The sequence below is a fragment of the Oryctolagus cuniculus genome, chromosome 15 (assembly GCF_051225735.1).
Source record: "Oryctolagus cuniculus isolate XC-2025 breed Fujian yellow rabbit chromosome 15, ASM5122573v1, whole genome shotgun sequence".
Taxonomy (NCBI): domain Eukaryota; kingdom Metazoa; phylum Chordata; class Mammalia; order Lagomorpha; family Leporidae; genus Oryctolagus; species Oryctolagus cuniculus.
In genome coordinates this window covers 63,979,909-63,997,263 of record NC_142881.1, presented here as the reverse complement: position 1 = coordinate 63,997,263, position 17,355 = coordinate 63,979,909, and the positions used below count along the sequence as shown (strand labels likewise).

At 55.1% G+C, this 17,355-nt stretch overlaps 2 protein-coding genes across 27 annotated transcripts in view; one reads left to right on the top strand and one right to left on the bottom strand.

Annotated features, from left to right (window-relative positions):
• Positions 1-5,177: 5,177 nt before the first annotated feature.
• LOC108175407 (uncharacterized) lies at positions 5,178-8,953 on the top strand. Its single transcript, XM_089313747.1, has 4 exons — positions 5,178-5,238; positions 5,872-5,971; positions 6,347-6,499; positions 8,053-8,953. Exons 2-4 carry the CDS (start codon positions 5,941-5,943, stop codon positions 8,811-8,813), a joined length of 945 nt encoding a protein of 314 aa, XP_089169873.1. The 5' UTR covers positions 5,178-5,238; positions 5,872-5,940; the 3' UTR covers positions 8,814-8,953.
• A 4,255-nt stretch (positions 8,954-13,208) lies between these two features.
• Positions 13,209-17,355, bottom strand: part of NUDT13 (nudix hydrolase 13) — a 40,027-nt gene continuing 35,880 nt past the window's right edge. For 24 of the 26 annotated variants that reach the window (XM_070057857.2, XM_051823780.3, XM_089313434.1 and 21 more), the window contains one exon: positions 13,209-14,339. Coding sequence is in view for 13 of the 26 variants with exons in the window: in XM_051823780.3 (XP_051679740.3) it covers positions 14,142-14,339 (198 nt within the window). In the remaining 13 variants the exon portion in view is untranslated. The remainder of the gene's footprint in view (positions 14,340-17,355) is intronic. The other 2 variants (XM_089313433.1, XR_016220942.1) reach the window with 2 other exon arrangements.

Here is a 17,355-nt window from a genome sequence, read left to right as displayed (position 1 = left end):
TCCCCAGGGGCAACTGTCCAGCCCCCAGGGACACAGGTCATGTGCACCCCTTCCCCATACACACAGGACACTGTCCTGGTAGAAAATCTGAAGTCACTGCTGAAGACAATCCCGGATACAGGGCAGGTGTGGTTCCAGGAGCCCTGTAGGGGGCAGTCAGTGCAGGGCAGAGCTGGTGCCCCTGAGCCCTTGGCCCCCAGTCACTGTGGGTCATAAGGCCCCCATCTGGGCAGATCCTCCCTCTGCCAATACACACGGAGCCCCTGGCTTCTCCCTCCTGCTGTCTCACCCTGTGCTCCCTCCCCGAGTGGCCACGTTCACCACTCACCAGAGCCTCCTCTCTCCTGTAGTTTCAGCGGAGAATCTACAAGGGCATCCCTGCCCAGGTGCGTGGAAAGGTGTGGGCTGTGATGCTGGAGGTGGATAAGAGGAAGGCCCAGAATCCAGGCAAATACGCGGTACGGCTCTGCAGTCAGCCCAAGGGGGCCCGAGCTGCTCTGGCCTGCTCAGGAGCCTGAGTCTCCATGGAGGACTGTCCCTCACTGAGCCCTCGGGAGCCTCCTCCTCATCCTGCCTTCCTCTCCCTAGATCTAAGTCAGTGCCTCCTCCATGTCTTCCCAGACCCAGCTGGGACTGCACATGTGTGTTTTGTGCCAGAGGCTTTAACCTGCTCTCTGCTGAACTCACCTGGGCAGCTTGGCATAAGGCCAGAACAGAGGAATTGCTGGGCCATGATGGGCGGGGGCCTCCCAGTATGAGATCACAATGGTGTGAGGTAGGGACCCCCACAGGTTCGGTGCTAACAGGGCCTGCCCACAGCTGGCCCTGCCTTCACATGGGCTTGCAGCCCCTGGCATTGCCCTTGCCTGGAGTGGTTGACCCAATGATCAGACAGCTCTCAATGCTTCTGAGAAAGGAGGGAGCAAGGGCTGGTGTGAGCAGAGGGCTGGCACCTGCAGCTGGCTCTCATGTCCCCGGCTGCCATCAGGGAGAAGGGCCCAGCTGTGTGGCCCACCCTGCCTCCCCCAAGTCTGCAGTTTGGGGCTGGCCCTGGGAGCTGGGCCTGGAGACAGTCATTGCCCAGGCTCAGCTCCAAGCCAAGGGCAGCTTCCAATGTCTAGATGGAGATGGGCCCCTCCAACAGGGGGCAGCATGGAGCAGTGGTCAGGCTGTGGCTGACTCCTGGAGGGCAGGGCCTGAGATGCCAGCGAGGAGGATCAGAAGCCTGGCTGGGGTCAGACCGCATCTGTGCTGAGAGCTGAGGGCAGGCAGGGGTAGTGCACAGGGACCTTTCAGAGCCCCTGTCTGATGCTGACCATCAGGGTCCCAGTGGCCCCCTCAGCAGGGATGCCGGCCACGGGGGTGACGTGGACACTGAGGCAAGTAGGGAGCCCATGACCCCCCCTCAACGTGGACCCAGAAGGGAACGAGCTCCCTGCAGGGAACTCTCCCAGCCGGAAGAGCTGATGTGAGAGCCTCATGTGGCAATGGGGCTTTTGCTAGTCCTGAGGCTGGCCCCTCCCCCTTGTCCCTGCCCTGCAAGAGATGAAAGAGCAGGCTAGGCTGGGCGCCACTCACTTCCATCACATCGACTCCGCCATCACATGGACTTTCAGAAACCACCTGATGTTCCGGGAACGTTACAGAATGAAGTGAGGCCTCTGGGCTGGGGAGGACCCGGGGGTGGGAGGAGCAAGGGCCCTGGGGCACATGGGGTTCCTGGGGAAGACTTGGGTGCAAACCTAAAACAGTTCACTTAACACAGAAAACTAAATGGTTCCATGGGCCTTTTTTAGATTATATAAACTTTCCAAAAGACACTGTGGAGAGAATGAAATGAAAGGTATTATCTCTAGAATATTCAAGGAGCCCTTCAACTCAGTAACAAGGAAGCAGTGGGGACCTCCCGGCGCCCAGGGACATAGGCTCAGGAGGGCCCCTTCATGAAAGCACACACAATTCACCTCCTCAGTGCATGAACACACGCTTAGTACCTAAACCACCACGGGGCACCAGCGCACAGCTGTGAGAATGGGGGAACTAAAACCACCGAGGACGCCGGGTGCTGGGGAGAATGTGAGGTGAGCGCCACTCTGGTTCATTGCAGGAACAGAGCACAGTGGCCCAGGCCCCCGGCAGCACCCAGGGCCATTTCTCACAATGAGAGACACACACCTTCCACACGAACCCCCAGCACACACGCACATTTACACAACCACTAGAACAGATAAGTGCAAGAAAACCCTCACCCAAGATTCAGGGTTGTGTTCACAGTCACTGGACACAGGAGTAGCCTGCACGATGCTCAGTGGGGAAACGGATAAGCAACCCGTGTCACAGCTGAATCCTAGAACGGGGTTCAGTGAGAGGCAGGAGGAGGCTCGGCCCTGGGCTGACCTGGAGGACTCTCAGGTGCGTTCTGCTAAGGAAGGACGCATCCCTCAAAGGCTACATGAGGCTATAAGAGGCCAAACTCCAGGACACACAACAGGGCAGTGGTGGCCACGGGCTGAGGGAGGTGGGGAGTTTGGCCACAGGGGGCTCACGGGAAACACATAGGCCACAGGAGCTGCTCCCTACCAGGCTGAACGTGCATGGGAGGCTGACTTTCCACGGCTTAGACACACAGGACTGCACCTCCCACAGTGGGACGCTCACCTGTGCAATGAACACCCACCTGGGGAAATGAAAGTGCACATGACTGCGCCCTGGGAGGACTGTGTGCCCCTGCAGGCAGCGCTCACCCACACGGTGGACAACACGCAGGTGCCCTGATGACGTCACTGCTCATGAGCAGAGTGTCACGGGCCCTGCATGTGGCTGTCAGGCTGTGTGAGGCAGAGCCACACTGAGAGCCTCGGCAGCACAGGACACACAGCCTCTGTCCTCTCTCTTCCAGCCAACAGGCCTTATTCCACATACTGATGGCATATTCCATCTACAATCCCGTGAGTATTCTGGGATCCTATCGCAGGTGCTATCCCGGCAGTCCCTGCAGGGCACCCCTGGTCACAGAGATCCCAGCCTGGGTTGAGGGGACCTCTCTCATCCACAGCTCTGAGGAAGAGGGGTAGAGGCCAGGCTCCGGGCCTCCTTGGACCCAACCTCAAGTTCTGGGAGGAGAAAGACAGCCTTCTCCTGGGTTGGTCTCCAGACCCCAGGAGCTTGGCCACGTTGGGACACCCCTCCCAGGACTAGCATTCCACACAGTGGGGTGAGGGGCGAAGGCAGGGCAGATCAGGTGTATGACTTTGCTCATCAAAGTTCAGTCTGGGTCCCACTGATGCCATTACACCCACCAGACATGTGGTTGGCCCCATGGGCCTGACTCCCACTCCACATAGTGCCACTGCCACAACCACCCACTCAGACCTTTCCCATGCGTGGAGCAGGTGCAGGGCTCCATGGGTGACCCAGCAAGGCCTGGACATCCCCATCCCCCTGACCTGCCACTGGCCAACCCTGCCTGGTGCCCTGGTTCCCAGGGGGCCTGGCACTCAGGAAGCCCAGGCCTGCACCCGGGACAGAGGTACACCTCCTGTCTGGTCCTGGTAGCACTTCCTGGCTTACTTCTTCCTCATGTGAGAAAGGGCCACCAGGTCACCCGCAGAGCTCAGGGGTCCAGAAGCTTCTTTGAGCATGGATCTGGATTCCCACAGCAACCTGGCCCATCCTGACATCTTGGGGGTAACAGGTGTCCATACTTCAGGTCTCCCCCTTGTGCTGCCTAAGCTCAGGCCCTGCAGGATTCCCTCCAGGAACTTGGAGAACTTCCATGGCTCCAATTCTTGGGCTGCTGACACCAAATGGCAGGATTCAGGCACAAGGGCTCCCTCCCCAATCTTCCTAGACCCTTCAGTGGGTGACCCTGATCTCCCTGAGAGGTGGGCCATCCCAGGATATCATTCTTGCCAGGGAAGTTCTCCTAAAGGTATTCTGGGATCTTGCAGGAGGTGGGCTACAGCCAGGGCCTGAGCCATGTGGTGGCGCTCCTGCTCATGTATATGCCCGAGGAGGACTCTTTCTGGGCCCTGGTCCAGCTCATGGAAAACTCCAAGCACGCGATGCACGGTAGGTGGATGGCGTGTGGGGCCCAGTGCATGCAAGTCTGTGCTCGGCCCTCACTGGCTCCTGACTGTGCAGGACAATGTCCCTGGGAGGGGGGCTCCCTAGAAGCCAGGGCTGGCAGAGGCCTCCCAGACTGAGCCAGCCCCCTTCTTTCACCGCCATCCAAAGGCCCTGCAGCTTGGCCATGGCCATCCTGGGTGTGGGAACCTTCAGAACAAGGGATCCTGTCCTTGTCCAGTGACTCGGGTCGCGTCTGGCTCTTCTGCCTCACACATCTCTACGCAGACTCTCAAGCACAGAGCCACACCCAGGGAACTTGCAGAAGGCAGCATCCCCTGTAGGGTCACCCCTCCTCGCTTCTGAGTGTCAGAATGGTCAGGAGGCACCCAGTTTGACAGCACTCACCCCAGCGGGCTCCAGGGGGCAGCCTGGCCTGGGCTGCACACAGTCACCCACCTACACCCACCTCCCAAGCAGATCCTCTGCCCTGGCCATGTTCATCCCCACCTGCCCCTGGTCGAGCCTCCCCTGACCCTCAGTGCTCAGAAACACCCCTCCCCCCCCGGGCCTGGGGCTCTCCAGCCTTCCTAGGAGGAGGCTCTAACGTGGGGGTGTGGCCAATACTACTCAGGTTTCTACAAACCCAACGCCCCAAAACTGGAGCGATTCCAGCAACACCTGGGAGAGATCGTGCATCGTGTGCTCCCCTCCCTGGAGAAACACCTGGTAAGTAAACATCTCCTTTCTCCTCTCGGCGGCTCTGTGCTCAGGGAGGGGAGGACAGAAAGGGGTCCTGACTCCTTCCTGGGCCAGGGCAGGCCACGTCCTCACCAAGGCTTTCCTGGGTTATTGGGGTCCGTGGCAGCTTGGGTGTTGGTATGTTTTCTAGCACTTGGTCCCCCAGAGTTTGCATAGACTGCAGGGAGACGCTGTCCCCAGGGCAGAGTGGACTGAGGGACCTGTGTCCCTTCAGGAACCTGCATGGCTGGGGGGGGGATGCACCTGCTGCTGGGCTTCCTGCACCCAGGGGCTCTGCCCCAGGGCTCAGATTAGAGGGAGTCAGGCCTGGGCCCTGGGCCCTGAGCCCCCTCTGCCTCTTCTTAGGAGGAGGAGGGTGTGTGCCTGGAGGACTCCACCGCCCACTGGTACATCCAGTGCTTCCTGGAGGGGGTAAGTGCCCTGGGGACCCCTTGCCCAGGGAAGCTCCTGCCCCAGTGCCTGGCTCTCCTGTCCTGGTGGCCTGTGACTGAGCTCCCCCAGCCCCAGCAGACACAGGAGGGAGCCTGCTGTGCAGACCAGCAGGCCTTGTCCTGCTAAAGGTGGTCCAAGCTGAGGCTGAGCCTCAGGGCCAGCAAGGAGGGGACAGGTCCCACCAGGACCCATCCTGAGAGCCTGGCAAAGGCCAGAGCCCTACAGTGAGAGGCAGGAGATCCATAGACCCCCAGTGGCACAGGCTGGTGTCAGCGCAGCCCAAGGGCTGACCCATCCCCCAGGTCCCTGGGGTGTCTGGCATTTCCAGTGTGGCTTCCAAAGTGTGCAGACCCCCAGGCTCCGGGACAGGACATGGTCATCCTCTGTGGGTCTGGTTCCCTGAGTGGGCGGGGATGTGGCCATGAGGCATGGCCTCACCTACCAATGAAACGAGTCCCCCACCCTCCCCTCCCAGGAGGAGCTCTGGCCTTCTTGTGTGATGCAGCCTCCTGGAGTCTCCCTCTGTCCTAGGGTAGTGACACTGCACACCCACCCCCTGAGGGCCTACTGAGGCCCTGTCGGGCAGGGTCCTCCAATGCCTCTGTCCCCCAGGTGCCGTTCCCCCTGGCTCTGAGGATATGGGATATTTACATCCTTGAGGGCGAGCATGTGCTCACAACCATGGCTTACACGGCCCTCAAGATCCATCAGAGTAAGTCCTCAGGGTCCACAGAGGCCCAGGTGCTGGGGACGGAGGAGCTGGGTGTCTCCCTGCCTGTCCATCATGAGCAGGGCTTGAGGGAGGGATGAGGAGGTTTGTGAGTTCTGGGTTCCCTTCAGGAGGGCACTGAGAATCCCCTGTTGCACCCACAACCCCAGGCCCACACAGACCACAAGGAGAAGTGGCCAGGGTCATCACCCAGGAAAGTGGCCCCTGCTCAGTCCCCTCCAGTGCTTGGCTTGACACCCAAGGGTGTCTAAGGGGGTCTGCAGCCCATGTCTGGTGCTGGGACAGGGCTTGGAGCAGCCATGGTGGCTGCACCATCCCTAGGGCCCCTCCCAGCCTGACGCCCACCCCCACGTCTAGAGCGCCTCCTGAAGATGCCCCGGGACCACCTCCGGGAGTTCCTGCAGGTGACCCTGAAGCAGGCCTGGTCACTGAGCGAGGATGCGGTCATCAGGCAGCTGCGGGCCTCCATGCATGAGCTGGGGAAGCTCCAGTGCCTCCTGCCTCCCGAAGGTGAGTCCGGCACACGGCCCCGTCCCATGCTCCCTTGGGGGAGTCAGTAGTGGGAGTGCCAGGCCCTGGCAGCCCCGCCCAGGGCCTCCCCTCTTCCTGGTCCTCCTTGTCCTCCCCGGGCTCAGCAGTTCTGCTTTCTGAAGCTCTGACAGCATGGCCTGGCGGGGCCTCGGGCAGCTTCCCAGAATCCTCCTGTGGGTGATGGCTCGCTCTCCCCCCACAACTCTGGGGCTGGGCTGTGGAGCTGTCCTCAGGGCCCTGTTTGTGGCTCTGGCTCCTCAGCTGACCCCCACTCTGGAGTGGATTCGAGGCCCCGCCTTGAGCTACCCCGCCCAGGTCTGGAGCAGGTGCCCTGGCTCCGTGGCCCCAGGAGCACGGAGCACAGCTGGACCCCCACTCCAGCAAGATGAGAAGCAGCCCTGCCTGCCCAGGGGGCCTCTCCTCGACTGACCCCACACAGGCTCCTGGCCCGATGACCACAGCTGTCTGCACACAGGACCCTCCTAGGACGGGGGTGGGCAGGGCTCCCACCCGCATATAGGCAGGGCTAGAGGGAGGTGGGCCTGTGGGAGACCCTGCACAGTGAAGGCCAAAGCCAGCTGGCACTGGATCCCCTTCAGCCATCTGAGGACCCCTGGAAGGCCCAGGTGCCCTGAGCCCAGTTGTGGGGGCCGAGTGCACTCCTGTGAGCAGGGTGGGTGCAGAGGCAGGCGCTGGGGGCCCCTGCAGCAGAACCCAAGTGCAGCTGAGTGTGGGCTCTGCAGTCCTAGCCTTGGGCCAACAGAAGTCAGCGGGACCCAGAGCAGTGCTGGCCTCTGGGCTCTGGTGGGGAGGGGTCTCCGTGCTCGTCCCCTGCTGCTGTTGCCATCAAGGACCTGAGCGCCTGGGTCCCCATGCAGAGCAGAGATGGGTTTGTCCCAGCTCTAGAGGCTGGCAGTGGGGGCCCAGGTGCAGGCTGTCCAGGCACTGGGGAGGCCCCACTGTGCCTCCAGGTGCTGCCTCCCCTGGGTGCTCGTGGGACAGAAGCGGTGACAGCCCAGTCTCACTGGGAAAGGGACAGTGGCTACAGTCAGAGGACACAGGGCACCCCTGCCACCTCTTTAGAAACCGCATTCCCTGTCCCCGAGGGCCTGAACCAGACTCCATGTCTGCCCCACAGCCCCAGCTCTCACCCCCATCATCTTAGGCTCAGTTCCTTTCCAGCCATTAGGAGGGACTCAGATGCGGGTAACTCAGCCAATGCACTGTTAGGACCCAGGAGGTCAGGTGGGGTAGGTGACAGGGTCCTGAGTTGGTGCCTCGGTCCCCAGAGATGAGAGAGTGAGGCGGGGAGGGCAGGGCCATCCACCCTGTGGGGCTGTGCAGGAGGAGCCGGAGGTGTCCCAAGGCTCCCCTGGCCCAGGCTGCACACACCCTCCCCTCTAGGGCCAGCAGCCTGGGAGAGTCCTTAGTGTCACACGGGGTGATGGGGACCCCAGGGTGAGGCTGGGGCAGGCACCCTGCAGGCCAGACGGGGGCTGTGGAGAAGCAAACCGCGTCTCTTCTTCTTCCAGCCAAGGCCATCGAACGGTGCAGCAGGCCCCTGGGGCAGGCACGTGTCCCCCAGAAGCATGTTCCTGTCCCCACTGGCATGAAGGCCAAGATCGCCATTCAGGACACAGTGGCAGTGTGGGAGCAGACCAGGGGTCCCGCTGCCCGTGCAGTGCTGATCCATCCTGCAGAAAGCTTTGGCCTCCGCATCGCCGTGAGGGAAGGCATGGAGGAGGAGGAGGAGGAGAGCTGCGAAGGCAGCCCAGAGCCCCTCGGCCTGGGCTCCCCTGTGGGGACCGCAGAGTCTCCAGGTGCGGCCAGCCCCACGGAGTCTCCAGAGTGCTCGAGGGGGAGGGGAGGCCTGTGCCAGTGCGCCAGTCTCCCTAACCTGAGCGGGCCAGAGCACAGGGAGGACGACTCCTCCGACGCTGGCAGCCGGGAGGGCCTGTGGATGTGGGCTCCTCCACAGGCCTTGGAGCCCCCGGAACCAGGGCCCATGCAGGCCGCCCCAGCCTGGGGGCCACGGCTGAAGACTCCCCTCTACCGGCATGGCAGCCCCACGCACTCTGGGGACAGTTATGGGCTGGAGCCGGCCAGAGCCAGCCCTGGGCTGGGAGACCAGGCCCGAGTGCCCTCCCTGGCCCGAGGCCTCCTGGCCTCCTATTCCACGGGGCACCTAGATGATGGGTGCCTCCTAGAAGAGTGGCCGAGCACACCATTTGTCCTGCCCAGGCTGGGCAACAGCCTTCCATGTGTCTACACGGCACCCTATACACTTGATTGAGCCCCCCACCCCCCGGCTCTTCCTTGGGCCAGGACACCCTGTCACTGGAAACGATAGCAGAGCCAGGAGCCACTGTACTATCCCCCCACCCCCGCCACCCTCAGGTGGTGCTGACCCTGTATTAAACCATATCATTGAAACGAGTTTGCTCCAGTTTGTGACCCCAGCGCCCAGCTGCAGCAGAGCTTCCCCGTGCTCCTGGAGAGCGTGGGTGGCTCCACAGCCCCCAGCCCCAGGCAGAGACCCGCTCAGGACCCTGCAGGCAATGCCTGAGATTCACCTGTGCCCACGGGGACTGGGTCAGGGTGGGAGAGCAGCAGCCGTGAGTGCCCGTGACCTCTGAGACAGATCGGCACAATAGGGACTGTTGTAGTGGGAGGGTCTGTGTCACCTTAGTACTCTCTCCTGGATCTGGGTGGCCTTGGCTCCTGCATGCCTGGCTTGCCCCCATGTGTCTCTGCCTTCTTTCCTACACATCCTGGAACCCATTTCCTCTTCCCCCTGAACCTAGGAGAGGGCACCAAGGCTGTCGAGTGGGGTCCTAGGGAGAGAGCAGCAGGACCTCTGTGCACTGCTGACCCCTGCTGTCTGCACTGAGCTGCTGGGGAGAGCGGGGGGCAGTGAGGAGGGAGGGGCATGGTGGGCTGCTATGGGTGCCATGCACTGGCCCTGCTCACCCCAGCTAGGCCTGAAGACAGGGGTGCCCAGGAGTCCATGGGCAGAGAAGGATTCCACCCAGGGAAGGAGACCCCCAGGGTCCCTCAGCACCCAGGGCCTTGCACAGACACTGGCAATTAGATCCAGCACCACTGTGACCGTGCCTAAGGCTTTTCTCTACTGCTCAATGTCGTTTACTCTGCATTCCAATTCATTACTTCTAATACAGCTTTAAGACCTTTTTGTTTTGAAATGATCCTAGGCAGAGGCCTGGAGCCCCTGGGTGCCCAGGCCTGGGCCTGTCTGGCAGGGATGGAGACCTGAGCACTCAGAAGTGGGCAATGATGACCTGGTGGGGTGCAGCTCGCAGAAGCAGGCCAGAGAAGGTTTCTGTGCCGAGAGTGTGCTCCTACGGGTGTGCTGGGGCGCAGGTGCCTGGGGGCTGTGTCCTGCCCGTCTCTTCTCTCCTTCCTCAGGGGCAAGGGTATCCCACAGTCTCTGCCTCACCACGCTTCAGCAGCCTGGGTCCCTCCTCTGACCTCCCTCAGCTGGTCACAAGCCTGTGCCTGGGAGGTCCCAGGAGGCTCTGGTATCTGGGGTTCACTTGCAAGCTCAGCTCCCTGCATTCCGGGGTGTGGCTCATCAGCATTGTTAGGGGTTTGACTCTGGGAGGCCCCTGGGGTGGGGATCCCGGGCCAGGTGCATCCTTGGCCGGGGCAGCAGTTGCCCCTGAGAGTCCCCTGCACCTGCGCATCTAGGTGGTGTGGACAGTGATGCCACCTGCTCTCACAAGCCGTGATTCCCTGGCTGGTGTCTTCCCTCTGAAGGCCGCTCCTCTTCTCTGTCCTTCCTGGGGGAATGCCTGGGTGTCCCTTGCGGGCGCTCACCTCCTCCATCTGCTCTAGACTCCTTAGAAGGTTCCAGATTTCCTCAGCCCCTGAGTCAGCGCTCTCTGGACAGGAGACTTGCCATGATCCTGAGACCCAGGGAGGAGGTATGCAGTGTGTAGACCCTGGCAAGACTCCAGGGCAAGACTCTAGCCCTGCTAGACCCCCCCTCCCAGGCTGGGGAGCAGCTGTGGCAGGATGATTCTGCCCACCCTGGTCATGGCTGACTCCGCTCAGGGGCCAGAGGTGGGAGGTGGCTCTGAGGGACCCACGAGTCCCTTTAGGAAATCCTAGCTGAGGGTCAGAGACTCAACCCCAACACATACCTAAATCAGGATACTTAAATCTCTTACATAAAATGGGATGCTAGCATCTAACCTAGTCACATTCCTCTGTATACTTTAACTCATCTCAAAATTACTTATAATCTCTACTACAGTGTAAGTGTTATATCAGTGGTTGTCATACTGTATCGTTAAGGTAGTAATGACAAGAAAAAACATACTGTGGGGGCCGGCACTGTGGCGTAGTGAGTAAAGCTGCTGCCTGCAGTGCCAGCATCCCATGTGAGCTCTGGTTCAAGTCCCGGCTGCTCCACTTCCGATGCAGCTCTCTGCTGTGGCCTGGGAAAGCAGTAGAAGATGGTCCAAGCCCTTGGGGTCCTGCACCCATGTGGGAGACCTGGAAGAGGCTCCTGGCTCCTGGCTTCAGATCAGCCCAGCTTCTGGTAGTTGTGGCCATCTGGGAAGTGAACAGCAAATGGAAAACACCTCTCTCTCTCCTCTCTTTCTCTGCCTTTAAGAACAAACAAAAACATGTACTGTGTTTGTTCAGTTCAGTTCAGTTTTTTAAAATCTTTTTTATCCATGATTGATTGAATCCATGGATGTGGAACCCACAGATATGGAGAGCCAGCTATAATGTTCCCTCTTCAGCAACCAAGGGAAAAATTAGGAGAATGGTCTAACAGACTTACTAATTGGGAATCTACTGTAACAAATTAATGAAAGCTAACCATATCATACTCCTCTCCAATCCTCCCTCTTATATGTTTATGGTGGTTGACTGAAATAAGTGAAGAGGAAAAGTATTACATACTAAAAAAGCATAAAAATTTTTTTAATTACATAGGGCAACATATTTAACATTTTACATAATGTTAGGTACTTTGAAATGTTGTCTTTTAAATCTTTATTTAAAAGGCAGAGAGACATAGATAAATTCCACCCACTGGTTCCCACCCCAAATGCCTGCAACAGCTGCAGATGAGCCAAGCCAAGGCCAGGAGCCAAGGACTCTGTTTGGGTCACCAGTGTGGGTGGCAGGGGCCTATGTACTTGAGCCATCACCTGCTGCTGGAAGCAGGAGCAGAGGTGGAACTGAATCCAGCCACTCCCCAGTAGTTGTGGCCATTTAGGGAGTAAACCAATGCATGGAAGATCTGTCTTTCCTTCTCTCCCTCTAACTCTGTATTTCAAATAAGTAAATCTTAAAAAAAAATTCTGGTGTAGAAACATCTGAAATCTCTTTATATTAGGAGGCTTCTAAAAATTGCATGTAAAATGTGCATTATGAAAACCGCATGGATTTCAAAATTTTTTATACCCAAAGAAATCAATCTTTTAATCCCACTTTGCAGAGTTTTTGAAAGACTGTTATATTCTTCAGCCCAGGTAGCCTTGTAGTTTGTTTTATTTATCTGCTATTTTCGGTACACCACCCTGCCGTCTGCTTTGGAGTTCGTAGCAAAGCTTTCCCAGTCGCTTCTGGGAAACAAAGTTCAGTGTTGCAGAGCTTCACTAGCCACTCTATTCTTTTCCAAAAACCACATTAATCAAAAAGCAAACAGTTACTCCATAGTAGGTTTGGGAAACTCATAACCAGGAATACTGCACACTCCCCGTTCTGTCACTGTCATGTGTACACATGTGCTCACAAACACATCCACATTAGGTAGAAGAGATCAGGAAACAGTAATAACATGGACCCTGAACTGTTTTCTTCTAATTGCTAGAGATGAAGAAATCTTGGAACCTTTCTTTTCTCTCCCACACACTGGGTTTGGCCCAGGTAAAGGCAAGCAAGCTGCCTGCCAATAGAACAGGACAGTGAAGTCCCATCACATGCTGTTCTTCAACAATTTCTGAAGAAGGCACTTTGATTTGCCCTGAAGCCATGATGGTGGTCAGTGAAGAGAGCAGTGCTTTCCTTTTTTATGTTTAAAATTAATTTATTTATTTGAAAGGCAGAACGACAGAAATGGAGAGATAGAAATATCTACCTTCCATCTGCTGGGTCACTCCTCAAATGGTAGCAACAGCCAGGTCTGGGCCAGGCCAAAGCCAGGAGCCTAGAACCCTATCCAGATCTCCCAGATGGGTAACAGGGACCCAAGTACTTGGGCCATCTTCTGCTCTCTTCCCAGGCACATTAGCAGGGAGCTAGACAGGAAGCGGAACAACCAGGACTCACACTGGCATTGCAGTATGGGATGCTGGCATTCCAAGTGGCACTTGACCCGCCGCGCCACAGCACCCACCCTTCAGTGCTTCAGCTTTCTTAGATCTCAACTCTCTTGTCCTATGGGACTCTGATGTGTGACTAATCCTAGGGTTTCTGGGACGTGAGTCTTTGAAGCACAAATTAGTCCCTAGAATAATCTCAAGGGAGGAGTCTTTCCCCAGCCATTCTCCTTTTCAGCTGGACTCTAACAGTATTGCTTCTGCTGATTGCTTCAGCTGTGGACTTAAATGTTTGTCACACCAATAAAGACATCTTCGCTGCCTCCCACTCCCAGTTCTCACTTTCTAAAATTTCCTCAAGTCATAAGACAGAAAAAAATACATCTGAGCAGATTTGGAGATTTATTTATTTCTCCCAGATAAACTCTTCTCCCTATCACAAGGTATAGAATAGGCATACGAAAATGATGAGAACTCCTAACTTACTTTTATCCCATAAGGCTCAAGAAACGGTTCGGGATTGACATTTGTTTAATCTCATTCATTCCTTAGTTGATGTTTATCAACACTTGGGGTATGCACCTGCCAGTAACCATTGCTATACATTTAGGAAAACAGGCTGGAAAACTGAGAGTTTTTTTCCTGAGTGACAAACTGAGCAAGTAACACAGCTGAGAACAAAAAAGTCCTTACCATCTTGAGTCTCCCTGGATTCAGCTACCCAGGGCCTCACTGCATCTGATTTATGCCATGTGTCTGAGACAGACAGACCTGAGCTCCCACTCTCCTCATCCCTTTGGAAGACTGAAAGAAATGATTTTTATTTAAATACCATGTATAAGAATATACCTGCATACACGTTGTGGTATTTTTCTTAATTCTGTGAGGATAAAACCTAACTCAGTGGTGAGTAGAGTATTATATTTTTAATACTAAGATCAAGTTTTAAGCTAAAATCACACCAGTCATATTTTGTCAGTTACTGTACATGTAGTGTAAATAAGCCACATACTGGAAGATACTTGTTCCTAAACCTTGGAGAAAAATGAGTGAACATGTGTCTATATCTAAACTAATGTTTTACTATTCTCTGTGATTTTGATAGTTAATAGCTCATCAGTTTTTCGATTCCCATTGGCATATCTGATTGTCTGTTAGTAAGGACTTCGTTCTGTAATACTGCTGATATGAGTGTCTCGTTATAGGCTCATCTGCTCTGCCTTACTGGCCTGCAGCTGGCCTTTTGTCACCTCCCCTTTACAGTTAATCTCAGGTCTCTCCTCGGAGGATACCAAGGAGGGTTCTAGGTGAGTTCATCCGGGCTAAGCAGGCGGGGAACAGGCCTGTTTTTCCACCCATTCCTTAATCAGTTGGTGAGCAACGGCTAACTTCGGGGGCACCCAGAACGGAAAAGTCTCATTCTGTTGACGAATGTAAGGATTCTTTCTCCTCAGGGCTGCGGCCACCTCATCATGACTGAACCAGGCAGCTGCCTCTAGTTCTTTCAAGTTCAGCTGGATCTGAAAGATATAAAGAAGGAAAGGATGTAAGGTTAGGAGCTACAAAATTTAAAATACTGCAGCCAAAGCTAAGGAAATGATTCTAGAATTAAGAAATCTTAGAAGATAGTGAAAATAGTTCTGGATATTGCCCAGATGCCAAATAGGTATAAGAGATGAGAATTAGGGGCCGGTGCTGTAGTATAGTGAGTAAAGCCATCGCCTACAGTGCCAGCATCCCATATGGGCGCTGGTTCGAGTCCCAGCTGCTACACTTCAGATCCAGTTCCCTGCTGATGCGGCTGGGAAGCAGTGAAGGAGGATCCAAGTCCTTGAGCCCCTGCACCCATCTGGGAGACCCAGAAGAGGCTTCCGGTTTCGGATCAGCCCAGCCCCGGCTGTTGTGGCGATTTGGGAAGTGAACCAGTGGATGGAAGAGAAGACTCCCCCTCCCTCCCTCCCTCCCCTCCCCGCCTCTGCCTCTCTGTAACTCTGCTTTTCAAATAAATAAATCTTAAAAAAAATCCCCTTTCTGTCTCTCTCTCTCACTGTCCATAACTCTACCTGTCAAATAAAAAAAAAACCTATAAGTTCAAAGATGAAATATTGAAAGTAATTAAGATTGAGAGGAAGTTATGAATAGTACTTGCTTTTCTTTGCACTCCTAATGACGTATGACTCTTTCAATTGAAAAAGAAGATACAGGGGCTAGTACTGTGGCACAGCAGGTTAAGTCACCACCTGTAGTGCCAGCATCGTGTATGGGTGCTGATTTGAGTCCCATCTGCTACATTCTGATCCAGCTTCCTGCTAATGTGCCTGGGAAAGTAGCAGAAGATAGCCCAAGGGCTTGACCCCTGTACCCACATGGGAGACCCGGATAAAGCTCCTGGCTTTGGCCTGGTCCAGCCTGACTACTGTAGCCATTTGGGCAGTGAACTAGTGATGGAAGATTTTCTCCCTTTCCCTTTCTCTCTCTCTCTTCTCTCTTCTCTCTCTCTGTGTCTCTGCCTTTCAAATAAATACATTTTTTTTTTTAAAAAAGTGCAAAAGCTGGCATTGTGGCATCGCAGGTTAAGCTGCCACTTCGATGCCACCATCCCGTATCAGAGCGCTTGTCTGAGTCCCAGATATTTTGCTTCCAATCGAGCTTCTTGCTGATGCACCTGGAAAGGCAGCAGAAGATGGTCTGAGTGCTTGGGCCCCCGTCTTCCAGGTCGGCGGTCTGGATCAAGTTCTAGGCTTCTGTCTTCTACCTGCCCCAGCCACGGTCATTACAGCCATTTGGGTAGTAAACTAGTAGATGGAAGATTGCTGTCTCTTCTTCTTCTTCTTCTTTTTTTTTTAATTTATTTGACAGATTGAGAGAGAGAGACAGAGAGAAAGGTCTTCCTTCCATTGGTTCACCCCCCAAATGGCCACTACGGACAGAGCTATGCCAATCCGAAGCCAGGAGCCAGGTGCTTCTTCCTGGTCTCCCACACGGGTGCAGGTGCCCAAGCACTTGGGCCATCCTCCACTGCCTTCCCAGGCCACAGCAGAGAGCTGGACTGGAAGAGGAGCAACCGGGACTAGAACCCGGCACCCATATGGGATGCCGGCGCCGCAGGTGGAAGATTAACCAAGTGAGCCACAGTGCCGGCCCCTGTCTCTTCTCCTAACTCTGCCTTTCAAATCCTTTTTTTTTTTTTTTTAATTATAAATGTTACTCTTTTTTTCTAAGGATAAGGATTTTCCAAGGATAAGGATTAATGATAATCAGAAGCATAGTGTATTTTTTTGCAGAAACCAAACTAATATAAACTTTGTCCACAGGAAGCCGAGATAGATTAGATGTGCTATAAAAACCACACAACTGGCACTGTGGCATAGCGGCTGGGGCCACTACCTGCAGTGCCGGCATCCCATATGGGCGCAGGTTTGAGTCCCAGCTCCTCCACTTCCAGTCCAGCTCTCTGCTGTGGCCTGGGAAAGCAGTATAAGATGGCCCAAGTGCTTGGGCTCCTGCACCTGCATAGGAGGCCCAGAAGAGACTACTGGCTCCTGGTTTCAGATTGGTGCAGCTCTGGCCATTGCAGCCAATTGGGGAGTGAACCGGCAGATGGAGGACCTCTCTCTCTCTCTCTCTCCAGCAGATGGAGGACCTCTCTCTCTCTCTCTCTACCTCTACCTCTACCTCTCCTTCTATCTCTATGTAACTCTTGACTTTGAAATAAATAATAAATAATCTTTTAAAACACACACACACTAGGTAGACCATAGCAGGCAGGAACCACAATGCCATCTCTCAGGATGCTACAGAAGAGTTGGTGGCTAGCGCAGTGGAGCAGTGGGTTAAGCCACTGCCTGCAATGCTGGCATCCCACATGGGCACTGGTTCAAGTCCTCGCTGTTCCACTTCTGCTTTAGCTCCCTGCTAATGTGCCTGGGAAGGCAGCAGAGATGGGCCAAGAACTTGAGCCCCTGTACCCACATGGGAGACCAGATGAAGCTCCTGGCTCCTGGCTTCAGCTTGGCCCAACCCTGCCATTGCAGCCATTTGGAGAGTGAACCAGCAGATGCAAGATCTGGTTCTCTTTCTCTCTCTCTCTTCCTCTCTCTGTAACTCTGCCTTTCAAATAAATCAAATCTTAAAAAAAGTAGAAGAGTGAGAAGTTAGATAAGACAACATCTTGAGCAATAAGGCCAGTCCTGAAAACAGTTAAGTTAAATAATTTATGTGCCCACTATATGTAAGATTCTCTCAAAACATGACAATGGAAGAGGAATTGTCTTATATAAATGGTGTTGAGAAAATTGGATATCCACATTCAGAAGAATGAAATTGAGTTGTGTGTCACACCAAGTTAAAAAAAAATGCTCCAAAGGGATTAAAGACTTAAATGTAAAATCTGAGAGAATACAACTCTTAGAAGAAAACTTGGAGGGGACGGTGCTGTGGCATAGCAAGGTAAAGTCACTGCCTGCAGCGCTCGCATCCCATATGGGCACCAGTTTGAGACCCGGCTGCTCTACTTGCAGTCCACTCTCTGCTATG

Coding starts and splice junctions, on each gene's coding strand:
- LOC108175407 (XM_089313747.1), top strand. CDS start 5,941: ATGGCTTACACGGCCCTCAAGATCCATCAGA. Junction 5,972..6,346: donor GGCCCTCAAGATCCATCAGA/GTAAGTCCTCAG, acceptor CCCCACGTCTAG/AGCGCCTCCTGAAGATGCCC. Junction 6,500..8,052: donor GTGCCTCCTGCCTCCCGAAG/GTGAGTCCGGCA, acceptor TTCTTCTTCCAG/CCAAGGCCATCGAACGGTGC.